Source organism: Coregonus lavaretus (genome assembly GCF_964263955.1).
Source record: "Coregonus lavaretus genome assembly, chromosome: 12".
NCBI classification, from domain to species: domain Eukaryota; kingdom Metazoa; phylum Chordata; class Actinopteri; order Salmoniformes; family Salmonidae; genus Coregonus; species Coregonus lavaretus.
Genome location: NC_139999.1, coordinates 40,365,139 through 40,384,104, shown reverse-complemented (window position 1 = coordinate 40,384,104; position 18,966 = coordinate 40,365,139). Strand labels below are relative to the sequence as shown.

Sequence of the window (18,966 nt, the reverse complement as noted above, 5' to 3'; positions counted from 1 at the left end):
CCACTCTTCTGGGATGGCTTTCCACTAGATGTTGGAACATTGCTGCTTGTTTCCATTCAGCCATAAGAGCATTAGAGGTCGGCACTGATGTTGGGCGATTAGGCCTGGCTCGCAGTCGGCGTTCCAATTCACCCCGAAGGTGTTCGATGGGGTTGAGGTCAGGGCTCTGTGCAGGCCAGTCAAGTTCTTCCACACCGATCTCGACAAACCATTTCTGTATGGACCTCGCTTTGTGCACGGGGGCATTGTCATGCTGAAACAGGACAGGGCCTTCTCCAAATGTTTGCCACAAAGTTGGAAGCACAGAATCGTCTAGAATGTCATTGTATGCTCTAGCGTTAAGATTTCCCTTCACTGGAACTAAGGGGCCTAGCCCGAACCATGAAAAACAGCCCCAGACCATTATTCCTCCTCCACCAAACTTTACAGTTGGCATTATGCATTGGGGCAGGTAGCATTCTCCTGGCATCCGCCAAAACCCAGATTTGTCCATCGGACTGCCAGATGGTGAACCGTGATTCATCACTCCAGAGAACGCGTTTCCACTACTCCGGAGTCCAATAGCGGCGAGCTTTACACCACTCCAGCCGACGATTGGCATTGCGCATGGTGATTTTAGGTTTGTGTGCGGCTGCTCGGCCATGGAAACCCATTTCATGAAGCTCCCGACGAACAATTATTGTGCTGATGTTGCTTCCAGAGGCAGATTGGAACTTCGTAGTTAGTGTTGCAACCGAGGACAGCCGATCTTTGCGCGCTATGTGCTTCAGCACTCGGCGATCCCGTTCTGGAACCTTGTGTGGCCTACCACTTCACGGCTGAGCCGTTGTTTCTCCTAGACGTTTCCACTTCACAATAACAGCACTTATAGTTGACTGGGGCAGCTCTAGCAGGGCAGACATTTGACAAACTGACTTGTTGGAAAGGTGGCATCTTATGACGGTGCCACGTTGAAAGTCACTGAGCTCTTCAGTAAGGCCATTTTACTGCCAATGTTTGTCTATGGAGATTGCATGGCTGTGTGTGTAGACTGAAGAAGGCTGTAAAGCCGAAACGTCTGTGTACACTATCCCTGATGCAGCTTTATGCTTACAGTGGGGGAAAAAAGTATTTAGTCAGCCACCAATTGTGCAAGTTCTCCCACTTAAAAAGATGAGAGAGGCCTGTAATTTTCATCATAGGTACACGTCAACTATGACAGACAAAATGAGAAAAAAAAATCCAGAAAATCACATTGTAGGATTTTTAATGAATTTATTTGCAAATTATGGTGGAAAATAAGTATTTGGTCAATAACAAAAGTTTCTCAATACTTTGTTATATACCCTTTGTTGGCAATGACACAGGTCAAACGTTTTCTGTAAGTCTTCACAAGGTTTTCACACACTGTTGCTGGTATTTTGGCCCATTCCTCCATGCAGATCTCCTCTAGAGCAGTGATGTTTTGGGGCTGTCGCTGGGCAACACAGACTTTCAACTCCCTCCAAAGATTTTCTATGGGGTTGAGATCTGGAGACTGGCTAGGCCACTCCAGGACCTTGAAATGCTTCTTACGAAGCCACTCCTTCGTTGCCCGGGCGGTGTGTTTGGGATCATTGTCATGCTGAAAGACCCAGCCACGTTTCATCTTCAATGCCCTTGCTGATGGAAGGAGGTTTTCACTCAAAATCTCACAATACATGGCCCCATTCATTCTTTCCTTTACACGGATCAGTCGTCCTGGTCCATTTGCAGAAAAACAGCCCCAAAGCATGATGATTCCACCCCCATGCTTCACAGTAGGTATGGTGTTCTTTGGATGCAACTCAGCATTCTTTGTCCTCCAAACACGACGAGTTGAGTTTTTACCAAAAAGTTCTATTTTGGTTTCATCTGACCATATGACATTCTCCCAATCCTCTTCTGGATCATCCAAATGCACTCTAGCAAACTTCAGACGGGCCTGGACATGTACTGGCTTAAGCAGGGGGACACGTCTTGCACTGCAGGATTTGAGTCCCTGGCGGCGTAGTGTGTTACTGATGGTAGGCTTTGTTACTTTGGTCCCAGCTCTCTGCAGGTCATTCACTAGGTCCCCCCGTGTGGTTCTGGGATTTTTGCTCACCGTTCTTGTGATCATTTTGACCCCACGGGGTGAGATCTTGCGTGGAGCCCCAGATCGATGGAGATTATCAGTGGTCTTGTATGTCTTCCATTTCCTAATAATTGCTCCCACAGTTGATTTCTTCAAACCAAGCTGCTTACCTATTGCAGATTCAGTCTTCCCAGCCTGGTGCAGGTCTACAATTTTGTTTCTGGTGTCCTTTGACAGCTCTTTGGTCTTGGCCATAGTGGAGTTTGGAATGTGACTGTTTGAGGTTGTGGACAGGTGTCTTTTATACTGATAACAAGTTCAAACAGGTGCCATTAATACAGGTAACGAGTGGAGGACAGAGGAGCCTCTTAAAGAAGAAGTTACAGGTCTGTGAGAGCCAGAAATCTTGCTTGTTTGTAGGTGACCAAATACTTATTTTCCACCATAATTTGCAAATAAATTCATAAAAAATCCTACAATGTGATTTTCTGGAAATCTTTTTCTCAATTTGTCTGTCATAGTTGACGTGTACCTATGATGAAAATTACAGGCCTCTCTCATCTTTTTAAGTGGGAGAACTTGCACAATTGGTGGCTGACTAAATACTTTTTTTCCCCACTGTACCTTTTTGAGTGCGAACCCATTACACCTCTTTGTTTGTCTGAATTTGTGGGTTTTAAGCACCAGACAAACTTCTGGGAGAGCACCATGGTTCTCTTTTGCTCTATTTTATACACCTGTCAGCAACGGGTGTGGCTGAAATATCCGAATCCACTCATTTGAAGGGGTGTCCACATACTTTTGTATACAAAGTGTACATTAATTTACCGCCAGGAAGTTAATGAGAGAACAGTTAAAAACCCATTCCGTTCATGATGGGCTTATGAATTAAAAGTTGAATGGGTTCAAGGCAGGCAAGAATAAATAGTACACTATAGTGGCCAAGAGTGACAACAGTCATAGTGAAAATGTAACTTAAAATTAGATGAAGGGTAACTAGGACTAATTGAATACTTTAAAAAATAGTCTTGTGCAACATGATTAATAGATAAACCTTGATTTAACCCAGTTTAAGAGTTAATTCATGTTGGTGCAACCCACCCAGGTATTTTAGAACTGTGTTGTGCCTTGAAGTGTTGTATTGAAGACTCATCCTATGCAGTAATTTATAGGCTTACAATTCAGCACCATCTGCTGGCTGGGCAGCGACATTTGAAGAGGCTGTTCATAATTTAGTAGCCAGTGATGAATGATGATAGTATGTGCCTCAATTCCACTTGGTGACGTACAGGCTACACAAACATCAACATGTCATAAATTGATGTCAATTGGACATTTGCGCAAGAACTTGAGTTCCGCACGCGCGTTTGAAGTAATGATGCAGTCTCATAATGAGAGTATAGGCTATAGGTCGGGTTTGAGCATGACTCCAGACATGGTCCAGCATTTGTAAATCGACAGTATGACGTTTTCAGACGGTGGCCACTGGACTAGAGCAAGCACGCTGCACGCACCTGTAATGTTTGTTGTCGCTACACCGCCTGGAAGTTGATTTCCAGAAAGACTGAGCAGGTGTTCTGCACAGACGTTGCATAGAATAATAAACTGCTATACAAACATTTGGTAGGCTTATCATAACTCAATGTTGTGAGACCGATATGAGACAAATTCCACAGTTTAGGTAAATGACTCGAGCGAGGTGACAGGTGAATAGCCTAATGCCATTACATATTTGATCTGAGACGACAGCCCACTGGGCATACACTGGTTGATTCAACGTTGTTTCCACGTCAGTTGAACCATAGACGTTGAATTGACGTCTCTGCCCAGTGGGAGGAGATATATATTCAATGTCTGATGTATTGTATAGAGAATAAAAACGTATAGTATGAGACCTACAGTAGGATAACACCCACATGAAGATCAACGTTAAACATAATCCTGACATTTCATATTGTGGTTAAACATTCCCTTAACATAACAGGAGTTGGGTGTCACACGAAATGTGACACACACACACACACACACACACACACACACACACACACACACACACACACACACACGTGCAGGGGGAGTGGATACTGTACTTATACAGTATTTCAGTTGGTTGGGGAGTTCGGTGATGTCCACGGTCCTGCGCTCTGCGTCCTGGCCAACCTGTATGATTCAAGGATTTTGCAACGGCTTTATGGATGACCGAATAGTTCCACTGTTATATTCTTACTTAAAAATATAATTTTCGATTCGATATGTCGCATGTTGGAGTGGATAAGAAGGTACAGTAATTTTGTTTTTATTTCGTAATAGGCTAGGTATTTTTTTATGGGCCGTGTCATGTAGTTTGCCCTCGCATACAACTTATTTTAGCAAAATGCATTTTTTTCCCATGTGAAAATAATGAGTCACCAAAATGCATTACAGAAATGTAATATAATTAATTTATCCTTGAATGTCTCAAGGCAAGTGCAAACAGTTTTTTGTTATTGACATTTATCCAGTTAGTCAGACTATTCTAACAATTGGCATGTTCTCCTTTTCGTGCACTGTTGTTCCCATTGCCTATCTTTAGAATAGTACCTGAAAACATAGGACTGGGGGCATAACACAGTGTTTCTCCTAATTTTCTTATGTAAATGAATACTCTGTGGCTAAGTACTGTGCACTATTGCACATCTCCAATATTTATGAAAGTAAACAACCTATCATTTGTGTTTCTTTTTTTATTAATACCTGTTTGTACTGACAGGGCAATGATCTAAACTTGATGTTAATGGTGACATCATGTGCCATTGGAGGCACTCTTCAGTATGGCTACAACCTTGCCATAATGAACGCACCCACCATAGTAAGGTTCTTTTGAAAGTAAACCGTGTGTGTGTGTGTGTCTGTGTGTGTATTTGTGGACCCCAGGAAGAGTAGCTGCTGCTTCTGCTAAAGCTAATGGGGATCCAAATAAACAAATACAATCTGTGTGTGTGTGCACATGCTCACATGACCATATTTGACCACACTTTACCTTTCCTCTCAGTTTATTCAGGACTTTGTTAACGAGACATTTCGGGAGCGCTGGGACGTTCAGCTGGAGGACTACCAGGTCACTCTGGTCTGGACTTGCATTGTGTCCATCTACTCCCTGGGGGGGCTGGCCGGAGCTCTTATAGCTGGACCCATGAGCATAACCTTTGGAAGGTAATCATGTATTATATCTGGACCCATGAGCATAACCTTTGGAAGGTAATCATGTATTATATCTGAACCCATGAGCATAACCTTTGGAAGGTATGATGTATTATATCTGGACCCATGAGGATAACCTTTGGAAAGTAATAATGTATTATATCTGGACCCATAAGCATAACCTTTGGAAGGTAATAATGTATTATATCTGGACCCGTAAGCATAACCTTTGGAAGGTAATGTCATCAATGTCAAGGCAATGTCAATGTCAGATATTGACACAAGGATGTGTGGTAACCTTGGAATGTGGCCCTCACTGAAAAGCTTACTATGTGCTTTACAAGTCAATATTATCAGGGCCATAACAGTGATATAACGTCTCAAAGAGAAATGTTTAGTGACTGATGAGCAAATTATCATCTGTTTATGAGTCAGATGTAAAAGGGGGTTGCATCAAAGAGAGCATAGACACAGTATCTCTGAAGACAGCAAGGCTACTTTATGCTTTCTCTTCACAGTGGAGTCAGTCAATCAACAATGTGGTGGTGTTTATGTTTCTCAAGGCTGAAAGAGCACACGGAACCTTGCAGGCTGGCACCAGGGCATATACAGTATAATATCTGGACAGAGAGTAGTATTTGCATAAACTTTAATTATAATATCATCTCTACAGTATAAGTTAATTGATACTCAAGATTTACTTGACTCTACTCGTCTCCACTCTATTCTACTCTACTCATCTCCACTCTACTCTACTCTACTCGTGTCCACTGTATTCTATTCTACTCTACTCATCTCCACTCTATTCTACTCTACTCGTCTCCACTCTATTCTACTCTACTCGTTTCCACTCTACTGTACTCTACTCTACTAAATTCTACTCTACTCTACACTCCACTACTCTACTAAATGTTACTGTACTCTACTCGTCTCCACTCTATTCTATTCTACTCTACTTGTCTCCACTCTACTCTATTTTACTCGACTGTACTCTACACTACTCTACTAAATTTTACTCTACTGTACTCTACTCTACTAAATTCTACACTACTCTACTAAATTATATTCTACTCTACTCTTCTCATCTCCACTATATTCTATTCTATTCTACTCTACTAAGTTCTACTCTACACACCACTAGTCTACTAAATGTTACTGTACTCTACTCGTCTCCACTCTACTCATCTCCACTCTATTCTATTCTACTCTACTGTACTCTACTCTACTAAATTCTACTCTACACTACCCTACTAAATTCTACTCTGCTCTACTCGTCTCCACTCTATTATATTCTACTCTACTAAATTCTACTCTACTCTACACTACTCTACTATATTCTACTCTACTCTAACCCCCCTGTGTTGCTCCCACAGGAAGAAGACTATGCTGTTGAACAATATCTTCTTGATGCTGAGTTCACTCCTAGCGTTGACCAGCAGAGCTGCCAAGTCTTTTGAGATGATCATCATCTCAAGGGTCCTGGTTGGGATCAATGCTGGTGTGTACTATATATTCAACCAGAGGGTTCTCAAATGGGGGTTCTCATGTCATCAAACCATGCTCATTGTGCAACTGACTGCATTACTTGTACGTTGTGTATAGAGAAAGAATGTGTAATACTGGTTGTATGTTTGTTGCTGTCTTAGTTCTTTAAATGTCAATGACATGTAAAGTGTAGATATACAGTTACAGTATTATGTTTGATGTAAGAAAATGAAACCACAGACAGTAGAGAAATTATCCACTCCTTTCACAGGGATCAGTATGAATGTGCAACCCATGTATTTTGGTGAGAGTGCTCCCAAGCACCTGCGAGGGGCTGCTTCCCTGTCGTCAGCCATCTTCACAGCATTCGGAGTGGTGTTAGGACAGGTTGTGGGCCTCAGGTAGGCAACAGACAACACACCAACGAATCAAACAAAGACAAACATCCAAGCAGAGCATTCGGAGGCTACCAAATCAGTCTGCAATTTAGTGTTACTTAAACATAAATCTAGCACCTACAACGGATTGTGTGATTTGTTTGGGGAAATAATTGCGGTTGTAAATTTTGTTTAATTAAGTCAGTATTTCATTTGATGGTGGTCATGTGTTTCCAGGGAGATATTGGGCAGTGAACCCTGTTGGCAATACCTACTGGCCAGTAATGCCATTCCAGGCCTCATCCAGCTCCTCACTCTCCCTTGGTTCCCAGAAAGCCCTCGATACCTCCTCATAGACCGGGGGGACAAGGAGGCCTGTATCAATGGTAGGTAGGAGGAGAGCCAAATCATGGTCCTGTATCTGTGCCTGTGTTAGTGTGTGGCTATGTGCAGTACTTTCTTTTCAGAGCCACGTGGCTCTGTTCCTCTTGTATGTGAGTTAGAGAGAGGTATACAGTAAAAGGATGAGCAGGTTCTGTTGATGTTGTTCATTGTGCTGCCTCTGCGTCAGCAGGGATGGGCAGTCTTTAAATCTTATATATGCATTTGTGTACTTTGCCATCATTTGTAATTACGAAATCCATTTTGCAACATCCCTGTGTGTGTGTGTGTGTGTGTGTGTGTTAGCTCTGCGGCGTCTGCGTGGCTGTGAGGTCCAGCGATCAGAGTTGGATGAGATCCTCCAGGAGCAGGCTGAGGCTAAAGGCCTGAGGCCCAGCAGACCCTGGGAGCTGTTCGCTGACCGTAATGTCCGCTGGCAGGTGATCTCTATCATCACCCTCAGCAGCGCTATGCAACTCTGTGGCAACGACTCCGTGAGTTACTACAAAAACATTAGAACTCGGAACTTGGAAATAAGAACTTGGAACATCAAAAGTAGAATTTTTTATTACTTTATTTTTCAACAGGTAACTTAATTTGAATACATTAAGTAGGCCACCTGCGTCACATTAAAATCACAAATAATATCTCTGGTGAATGATGCTCCCTTTATTATTACTTTACCCGCTTTCTTACAAATTATGTAAGAAGCAGACTCCTGCCAGCAGACTTCTCTTGTAATTGTAAGCATGGTTTCTTCCCACAGTCATTGGGTTTCTCAGATGTTCAGTTTAGGTTTGAGTAAGCAGGGTTTTGGTTCTCTCTGGTCCTGGGGTTTCTGACTGAGAGCACTCTCTCTCTAGGATCAAAGTTACCTACCTCTAAAGAACACCATTGTTCTGACAGTAGAACATACCCAGCTCAGATTACATTTTGGCCACAGTGTTCCTGACCCCTCCTTCTCACAGCAGACTTGATCAGAAATGTGAGATCAGCTATCAATATTTCATACTGTGCATAGACGGGTTTACATTTCCTTGTTAAAAATGCATGCTTGTGATGATGACATGTGGTTGTACTTTACAGTTGTAATGCTGCGGGAGTTAGGGAGGAGTACATAACTTAAGGTTACTTTCGTAACGCCAGTTCTCTGATAATAGAGTGGGGTGTCTCACATTGGGATTTGCTGGATAAGCAGATCTCTACGGAAGGTCCAATCAGGTTGTGTGGCGAATGAGGAGAGAACCTACTCATTATAAGTCGCCACTGCCCCGCCTTCTGGTCATTCTAAAGCATGTCTCTCTTCCTTGCGCTCTTGCGAGCAGGGAAATGCGGTGAGACATCTCACTCTATTATCAGAGAACCGGGGTTACGAAAGTAACCTTAAGTTCTCTTTTAAATAATCGTTTGGTGTCTCACATTGGGATCTTGCCAACTCCCATAATGCAGACTTGCTCTCCTGAGCCAGGACAGTCCCAACAGTATCACCCCTCAGAGGCCCCGACACTGAGGATCGTATGCGCCAACGAAGGTGCAGTGACATCCAGCCGGTAAAACCTCATAAACGTATGAGGGGTGGCCCAACATGCCACATCACAAATATCTTGTACAGAGGTGCCCTTGAACAGTGCCCAAGAGGTAGCCATGCCTCTGGTGGAATGAGCCCTCAGGCCCTCCGGGAGCTGTAAACCCTTGCTATTATAAGCCAATATAATAGCCTCCACCATCCAATGGGATAGCCGTCAATGAGAGAGGGCCTAGCCGTGCAGGGAGGTGCCCATGAAACAAAGAGCTGGACGCTGTTTTGTAAGGCTCTCATCCTATCCAAGTAGATGGGAAAAGCACGTACTGGACACAAACAATGGAGACGCTCTTCCTCCATAGAGGTGAAGGGCGACGGGTGGAAAGCCAAAAGCTCTAAGATGAGGCAATTATAGGTATTGCTGACCTTAGGTACATAGATGGAGTTAGGCTACAAAGTAACCTTGGATTACCCTGGGGCAAACTGTAGGAACAAATGGTGGACTGAGAGTGCATGCCGCTGACTCGCTCGCTTTGCGTACGTAAGGGCAATAAGTAAATGTCATGATCGTTTACGGACGAGAAGGACCAAGGCGCAGCATGATATGCATTCATATTTATTTACGGCTAAACACACGACAAAACAACAAACGAAACGTGAAGTCCAAGGTAGCATACAAACAACATACCTTACACGGAACAAGATCCCACAACCCACTGGTGCCAACAGGCTACCTAAGTATGGTCCCCAATCAGAGACAACGAGCTACAGCTGCCTCTGATTGGGAACCACCCTGGCCAACATAGATCTAAACGATCTAGAAACTAAACATAGAAAACACAACATAGAAACTACACACCCTGGCTCAACATTTAAGAGTCCCCAGAGCCAGGGCGTGACAGTACCCCCCCCCCCCCCCCCCCAAAGGTGCGGACTCCGACCACACAACCTAAACATAACAGGGTAGGGTGGGCGGATCCGGCTCCGGGCGTGACCACCACCTATTATCCGCCTCCCTGTTGCACCCCTGGTCTGGTCTGGAACCGCTGACTGGAGCTGGACCCGACGACGGTGGATCGAACTGCTCTGGCTCCGGAGTGGAGCCGCTGACCGGAGCTGGATCAGGCACCGGTGGAGCGGACTGCTCTGGCTCCGGAGTGGAGCCGCTGACCGGAGCTGGACTGGACCCCGGTGGAGCGGATTACTCTGGCTCCGGAGTGGAGCAGCTGACCGGTGCCGGACCAGGCACCGGTGGAACAGGCACGGGCCGTGCCGGACTGGACACATGCACCACTGGCTTGGTGCGGGGAGTAGGAACGGGCCGAACCTGGCTGATGACGCGCACCCCTGGCTTGGTGCGGGGAGCAGGAACGGGCCGGACTGGGCTGATGACGCGCACCACTGTCTTGGTGCGGGGAGCAGGAACGGGCCGTACCAGCCTGGCGACGCGCACCACTGGCCTGGTGCGGAGAGCAGGAACAGGCCGGGCCGGGCTGGCGACGTGCACCACTGGCTTGGTGCGAGGGACAGGCACAGGTCGGACCGGGCTGGCGACACGCACCACTGGCTTGGTGCGAGGGGCAGGAACAGGCCGGGCCGGGCTGGCGACGCGCACCACTGACTTGGTGCAAGGGACAGGAACAGGTCGGACCGGGCTGGCGACGCGCACCACTGGCTTGGTGCGAGGGGCAGGAACAGGCCGGGTCGGGCTGGCGACGCGCACCACTGACTTGGTGCGAGGGACAGGAACAGGCCGGACCGGGCTGGCGACGCGCACCACTGGCTTGATGCGAGGAGCAGGAACGGGCCGAACCGTACTGGGAACACACACCACTGGCCTAGTGCGGGAAGCAGGAACGGGCCGGACCGGACTGACGACACGCACCACTTGATTGGTGTGAGGAGCGGGACTGGGTTCCTTCATTAACCCCCGCTCCTTCTGCTGCCTAACCAGCTCCTCTCGCCGTACCTCTACACTTTCCTTCTGCTCCCTCTGAACCAATGACCCCCCTAATCTGGTGGCCTCCTCTGCTAAACAGCGGAACCGCTCTATCGCGGCCTCCTGCTGCCTCGTCGTCCACGGCGTGAGCCCCCCCCCCCCCCTAAAATGTTTTGGGGATTGTCTCTTCCCCGTGATCATGGCCTCCATCCCTCTTGCCAGACTCTCGCTCATCTCCTCTCAAGTCCATCCTCTCTCCTCGTCACGCTGCTTGATCCAGGATTGGTGGGATCTTCTGTCACGATCGTTTACGGACGAGAAGGACCAAGGCACAGCGTGATATGTATTCATATTTATTTACGGCTAAACACACGACAAAACAACAAACGAAACGTGAAGTCCAAGGTAGCATACAAACAACATACCTTACACGGAACAAGATCCCACAACCCACTAGTGCCAACAGGCTACCTAAGTATGGTCCCCAATCAGAGACAACGAGCTACAGCTGCCTCTGATTGGGAACCACCCTGGCCAACATAGATCTAAACGATCTAGAAACTAAACATAGAAAACACAACATAGAAACGACACACCCTGGCTCAACATTTAAGAGTCCCCAGAGCCAGGGCCTGACAGTAAAGCGGTTTTGAAGTACAGATACTTCATCTCCACGCTTTCCAGCAGCTCCAACGGTTGCTGGGAAATAGCCTCAAGCACTATAGACAGATCCCAAGACGGGACTAAAGGCTTGAAAACTGGACATAAGCGACACGCCCCCTTCATAAAACATAACAGGGGATGTCTCCCTATTGTGTTGTTGTTGAATCCTATATGTCAGGCAGAGATGGCAGCTAGATAGACCTTAACCATGGAGAAAGCCTTTTCTCTGTCCAGAAAGTCCTGCAAAAAAGCACAGGATCTCGGATACAGAGCATTGGTAAGGAATAATCTGGCATAGAGCGGCACCCTTGGTCAAGGGTGTGCCAGGGCGTCCACCCCTGGTGGTGCGTCTCCTGCCAGCCCAAAGAACAGAGGGCAGTGTGCATCTTTGTGCGATGTGAAGAGATCTACGGTGGCTCGACCGTATCTCTCCCAGATCTGGTTTACCAATGAGAGGAGGTGTGCGCTGCGCCACAGAATAATATTGAAAGCTAATCTGTGTAGATGCAGAGAGTGAGTGCCATACTGGCGTTTGATGTATGCTACCACAGTCGTATTGCCTGTCCTGACTAGGATGTGAAGGCAGAAAGTGTTTCAGAGATAGGAACACTGTCATCAGTTCGAGGTAGTTTATGTGTAGCGTGGCGGAGCTGTGGGGACCACAACCTGTTTACCACTCTTCCCTTGTGAACTGCGCCCCACCCTGTGAGTGATGCGTCTGTCGTCACCACCTTCCTCGCTGACACTATCCCGATGTGATGTGGCTGTCCAATAGTGTAGCCCGGAAAGAGAGAGAATCCAGTCCGACACCCAAATATTATATTATCTGTGTGGGCATTAAACAGCTCTTCTTCTGGTTGATCTTGAACCCCAACTCGGTGAGGTGGGTTACAAGGGAAGCTGTGTCTCGCACTGCTTGATCCTGTTCAGTGGAGCAAAGCAGGTAATTGTCTATAGAAACTGAGACTCTGAGTCCCATGCTTCTAAGGGGATCCGGACGCTTGCTGAACATCTGGGGAGCTAATGATAGCTCTGCTCTTGTGGCGAGTTGCCCATAAGTTAGATGGCTCTCGCTCACCAGTGGTGCCAGCGTAATGGGGAGTTGCCCTTTTATTGTATTTTTGACCTTGCCAAAATGCTTGGATACAGCAGAGACTTTTATTACAAAGGGCAGTGTTGAGACAATGGGTGGGGACAGTGCTTGGTGGTGACTGAAAATGTGTCTTCCTACCTCGGCTACTTGAAAAAGTGCAGAGGGGAGAGCTGTGGCACAGGGGGCACTTGGGGGTTGAGTGAACTCCCTCCGTCTTCCCTGTGAGCAGACGCATAGGAATGAGCTGCTGCACAGGGGATAGGGCTCTTGGAGCGCAGATGTGCCTTTCCCCCATTTTGTGGGGGGGGGGGGGGGGGGGGGGGGCGCTCAGCCCGAGAGGGGACAGGCCAGGACACAGTGTCAACTGTTGGCTGCCCCTCTCCACCGCTGAGGACAGAACCCTAGGTCGGTCGCCCCTTCTTCCCTCCAAGGGAATCAGCAGGGCGGGACTTCGTTGCAGCTGCAAGGCTGTGAGGAAGAGGAGCCTCGAGGAGGGGATGCTCTATACAGTCTCCGTTTGAGGCCGGTCCTCAGCAACTCTGTACAATGCACACAGGACTCAGGGTTAGTGAGCATGAATGTAGGTTTTACTGGACGAGAGGAGGAAGCTAGCAATTCTACCATCTGGGCAGGTTTGAAGAGCTAGTGGAAGTTTCAGTGAGCTAACCAAGTAGCTTAGCTTTGCAGCGTGAGCTCACCAAGTCCCAGTAGCTAGCCGTGTGACGCTAGCTACCACCTCACGCTTTGCAGCGTGAGCTCACCAAGTCCCAGTAGCTAGCCGTGTGACGCTAGCTACCACCTCACGCTGGCTTTTCAGTGAGCTAACGACAGACGTCGTGAGATTTGACCTTCCGTAGTGATCCGCTTATCCAGCGAATCCCAATGTGAGACACCAAATGATTATTTGAAAGAGAACGGGTTGTTTGTATTTCAGATAGGGTTTAATGAAGAGGTGTAGTCAGTCCAAGGCCATGCCAAGTTAATGGTGCTGCTGCAGTCTCTTAGTTGCCTTCATGCTACATCTCACAGTCCCTAACTGATGACTGTGTAATTACAGTACCTTCTTTCTTCAGGGGATTATTTAGACCAGGGGGCTGGCAGCTGGAAGCCTTAGGGAGAGAGCTGACTGGGTATTAGAGCAGTAATATGCTAAATTCTTTGTGGCTGAATCAGCTTATCATCAACACAATTTCAATTTGGTAATTTGATGTAATGATTTGAAATGGTCAGTCAGTCTGTCAGTACTCTGTAAGTACATGATAAGGACAGGACTCATTTTATGAAAAACTATAGAAAAAGTATAGTTTTATTCAAAAATCATCATAACTGAAACAGCAGCCACTGTACTCTGTCAGTACTCTTACTGTATGTACAGTGTATGTGACGTTCTCTTTCACTCCAACAGATCTACTTCTATGCATACTATGTGTTTAAAGAGTCCGGGATCTCTCCGGATATGATCCAGTATATCACCATATGCACTGGTACATGTGAATTCACAGCCTGTATAATATGTGTGAGTATTCCTGAGTAATAATACACATGGCTGTTATGTAACTATTGGTAACTAACTAACCACCCCAGAGGCAAGGAGGGATTGTTTAACCCGTCTCTCTCTCTCTCTCTCTCTCTCTCTCTCTCTCTCTCTCTCTCTCTCTCTCTCTCTCTCTCTCTCTCTCTCTCTCTCTCTCTCGTTAAATCTTTAATCCAGACCTTTGAAAAAGTTGCTCTGTAAGACAAGTTCCATTTCAAAATGTTCCTGCATTCTGAGAGCTGTTAAAGCGCTTTTCTAGACATTCTGTTTGGATTAGAATGTTTTTTTAGAATGTATTTTCACACAAGGCTAGAAAATGCTCACCTCAGGGTAACCAGAGACGTGATAAAGTAGAAACACCTCTCTATGGCGTCTATGGCTAACCTCAGGGCTGAAAATGATATGATTTTAATATACATTGTAATATTTGCATCCTCCTCAGAACCTGCTGATTGAGCGACAGGGCAGGAAGATTCTTTTGATGGGAGGCTACATTTTCATGACAGGCTGGGCCATTGTCTTCACTATAGCGCTATGTTTTGAGGTATTAAATAATGTATGCACTCACTAACTGTAAGTCGCTCTGGATAAGAGCGTCTGCTAAATGACGTAAATGTAAATGTAAATGTTATATCTTCTTATGTCATCCTCGTCCCCTGTCAGTGTAAGAAAATAAAGGTGCGAGTGGAAGTCAAAAGGTGATCTGAAACTAGATGATGGTGATACGTGGCTGAAATGCCATGTCCTAGTCATGTCCCAGTCTCTAATTTCATTGGCTTTACTGACCTTTGGGACTGTATTACTTCTGAAGTGCCTACATACTCATCCTAATGGAAGGATAGCAGTCTGACTTGGTGCATCTGCATTGTGGTCATGCTTGGGTTGTTGTGTACCAGGCAGAAAAGTAAACACACCCCTTTGAACCCACTGTTGTTGATTCCTCTTCATGTTGTGACAACACATCACTCTATCCACTAGGAGTAGGTGCAGCGGGTGGTTGGATAGGTATAGTCAGGTACAGTTGTAGGATAACTCTTTTGTTGCTGAGAATTTTCCTGCACAGCAGAAAATTCAAACTTGTAGTCTATTCAAGGTTTAAAAAGGCTTTTAAAGTTTGTAATTTCTACTTTGAAATGTCAGACTTGATTTGCCCTAATGAAAGATTACAAAATTACAAAAAATGTCCATGAACTATAATCCACATCATAATTCACATTTCCTCTTATTTTCCTGCTGTAGCAAACTGGATCAATTAAGATCCTACATGTGTACAGCAACAGGACACTCTTAAAAAGGCCAGTCTCAATCAGTGGTATTATGTGGTGCTGCTCATTTGAATTAACATCGATTTAGCTAAATGCTTTTTTGACCAGTGATTACCTCAGCCTTTGGTCTGCAAGAAAGTCAGATGTTTTACATTTTACTGATATTGATTCAGCAAGATAGTAATTTTCCTGACAACTCAGTTCTTTCTTTTTTATAAAAATGTTTAACTTGCTAAATCATCTATATTTTACTTGATAACTAAGTTATTTGTTTTCCTGTAACAGCACAAGGTGGAGTGGATGCCCTACTTGAGTATGGCCTGTATCTTCACCTATATACTCAGCTTTGGCATGGGCCCAGGTGAGCCAGTCTCTTCATCTCAATAGCTTTAATATTAATATTTAGCATTAATATTATTAGACCAGTCAGTTAGAGATACTAGCTACTATTGAAGGGAATTACATTGCATTTAAGTATTTTATCCTACACAGTACAGAGTATCCAACAGAGTTGCAGTTGACAATTTGTTGATAGTTTGAGCATCTGTAGATCATCTATAGGGGACTATCCAAATAAAGTGTGACCTGGATTTCATTTCATTTCAACTATGGCTGTAAGGATGACAAACTTATTTTTCCTTGGGGATTAATAAAATACACTCATCTCATCTCATTATTGAATGCTCATGGGAAATGATCTACAGTAGGGTGACAGTATTGGTAAAGTCTTTGTGTATCTTTGCCTACAGCTGGAGTGACAGGGGTCCTCCCTACAGAGATCTTTAGCCAGACTGCCCGTCCAGCAGCCTACATGATAGCTGGCTCAATGATGTGGATCAACCTTTTCATTATGGGGATGATCTTTCCATTCCTGGTGGTGAGTGAAAAACACACACGCACAAACACACACACACACAGGGTCATTCCACAAAACGAGTGCCTTTCGCGTCACCTAGATATAAGTAGAAATTGTGCACAAGTACAGTGGGGAAACAAAGTATTTAGTCAGCCACCAATTGTGCAAGTTCTCCCACTTAAAAAGATGAGAGAGGCCTGTAATTTTCATCATAGGTACACGTCAACTATGACAGACAAAATTGAGAATTTTTTTTCCAGAAAATCACATTGTAGGATTTTTTATGAATTTATTTGCAAATTATGTTGGAAAATAAGTATATGGTCACCTACAAACAAGCAAGATTTCTGGCTCTCACAGACCTGTAACTTCTTCTTTAAGAGGCTCCTCTGTCCTCCACTCGTTACCTGTATTAATGGCACCTGTTTGAACTTGTTATCAGTATAAAAGACACCTGTCCACAACCTCAAACAGTCACACTCCAAACTCCACTATGGCCAAGACCAAAGAGCTGTCAAAGGACACCCGAAACAAAATTGTAGACCTGCACCAGGCTGGGAAGACTGAATCTGCAATAGGTAAGCAGCTTGGTTTGAAGAAATCAACTGTGGGAGCAATTATTAGGAAATGGAAGACATACAAGACCACTGATAATCTCCCTCGATCTGGGGCTCCACGCAAGATCTCACCCCGTGGGGTCAAAATGATCACAAGAACGGTGAGCAAAAATCCCAGAACCACACGGGGGGACCTAGTGAATGACCTGCAGAGAGCTGGGACCAAAGTAACAAAGCCTACCATCAGTAACACACTACGCCGCCAGGGACTCAAATCCTGCAGTGCCAGACGTGTCCCCCTGCTTAAGCCAGTACATGTCCAGGCCCGTCTGAAGTTTGCTAGAGTGCATTTGGATGATCCAGAAGAGGATTGGGAGAATGTCATATGGTCAGATGAAACCAAAATAGAACTTTTTGGTAAAAACTCAACTCGTCGTGTTTGGAGGACAAAGAATGCTGAGTTGCATCCAAAGAACACCATACCTACTGTGAATCATGGGGGTGGAAACATCATGCTTTGGGGCTGTTTTTCTGCAAAGGGACCAGGATGACTGATCCGTGTAAAGGAAAGAATGAATGGGGCCATGTATCGTGAGATTTGAGTGAAAACCTCCTTCCATCAGCAAGGGCATTGAAGATGAAACGTGGCTGGGTCTTTCAGCATGACAATGATCCCAAACACACCGCCCGGGCAACGAAGGAGTGGCTTCGTAAGAAGCATTTCAAGGTCCTGGAGTGGCCTAGCCAGTCTCCAGATCTCAACCCCATAGAAAATCTTTGGATGGAGTTGAAAGTCCGTGTTGCCCAGCGACAACCCCAAAACATCACTTCTCTAGAGGAGATCTGCATGGAGGAATGGGCCAAAATACCAGCAACAGTGTGTGAAAACCTTGTGAAGACTTACAGAAAACGTTTGACCTGTGTCATTGCCAACAAAGGGTATATAACAAAGTATTGAGAAACTTTTGTTATTGACCAAATACTTATTTTCCACCATAATTTGCAAATAAATTCATAAAAAATCCTACAATGTGATTTTCTGGAAAAAAAATTCTCATTTTGTCTGTCATCGTTGACGTGTACCTATGATGAAAATTACAGGCCTCTCTCATCTTTTTAAGTGGGAGAACTTGCACAATTGGTGGCTGACTAAATACTTTTTTCCCCACTGTATTGCATTTTAAAAGCCTGTTATATAAAATGAAGTGCTGTTTCATATAGACCACATCTGATTTTGAATATGAGTAAAGACTTGCTAAAGTGCCAAAATTCAGAATTGACTTCTAGGAAGATTTTAACCCACTTAACCCCAATAGTTTTCATCATCTTTGTAAAGCCTGAGTTAATATTATTGCTTTGAGTCATTTCTGAAGATTATAATTTATTTAATGTAATTAATGATTCATTTTAAGGTCAACCCTGTTACGTGAACTGTACTCTCATTTTAATATGGTGAAACAATTCCATTTAATATTATTTTTTTTCAAAAGAAACATTGAACATCTAATAGTAAAATCACAGTGTAAAAGCAGGTGAGCTGGTTCTAGTCTTTTTGGCAATTATCTGGTGTTTTGTGGTGGAAAACTGACCGGATCGAGCATAACACGTCAACCTTGTTACCAACAGATACAATAGACAAGCTAGAAATGTTTAGAAAATAATAATTGGGGGAGGGTGAAGCTTGCATTCAATTGCCCCTCTCTGTTGCACACAACAAGCTTCCATTCCCCCTGTCACAAGGGGATTTATGTATGATTTAAGATGAAGTTGTCAACCCTGTTACTTTATTTGGCACTTAATAAGCACTTACCTTAGGCCTTTTTTATTGAATCGCTTGAGATGGGAAAACATGTTTTTTATTAAGTTGAACGTGCTCTTTATGACAGAATGTTAAAATTAGGTGAAATAAAATGTTCTTTTTCATCATGTTACACTACTCGAAAGGCAACTAGTTGGTGGAACGACCCCCCCCCCCCCCACCCACAAACACACACACACACACTGACACCTTTGTATTGTTTCTCTCTCTCTCTCTCTCTC

General features: G+C 44.9%; 1 protein-coding gene across 1 annotated transcript in view; it reads left to right on the top strand.

Moving 5' to 3' along the window:
* Positions 1-4,326: 4,326 nt before the first annotated feature.
* Positions 4,327-18,966, top strand: part of LOC311138832 (solute carrier family 2, facilitated glucose transporter member 11-like) — a gene marked incomplete at both ends in the record, with an annotated part of 15,252 nt that continues 612 nt past the window's right edge. The window contains 8 exons of the mRNA XM_084173637.1: positions 4,327-4,353; positions 5,106-5,266; positions 6,628-6,752; positions 7,011-7,140; positions 7,354-7,502; positions 7,804-7,991; positions 15,799-15,874; positions 16,263-16,390. Of these exons, the coding sequence (XP_084029763.1) occupies positions 4,327-4,353; positions 5,106-5,266; positions 6,628-6,752; positions 7,011-7,140; positions 7,354-7,502; positions 7,804-7,991; positions 15,799-15,874; positions 16,263-16,390 (984 nt within the window). The remainder of the gene's footprint in view (positions 4,354-5,105; positions 5,267-6,627; positions 6,753-7,010; positions 7,141-7,353; positions 7,503-7,803; positions 7,992-15,798; positions 15,875-16,262; positions 16,391-18,966) is intronic.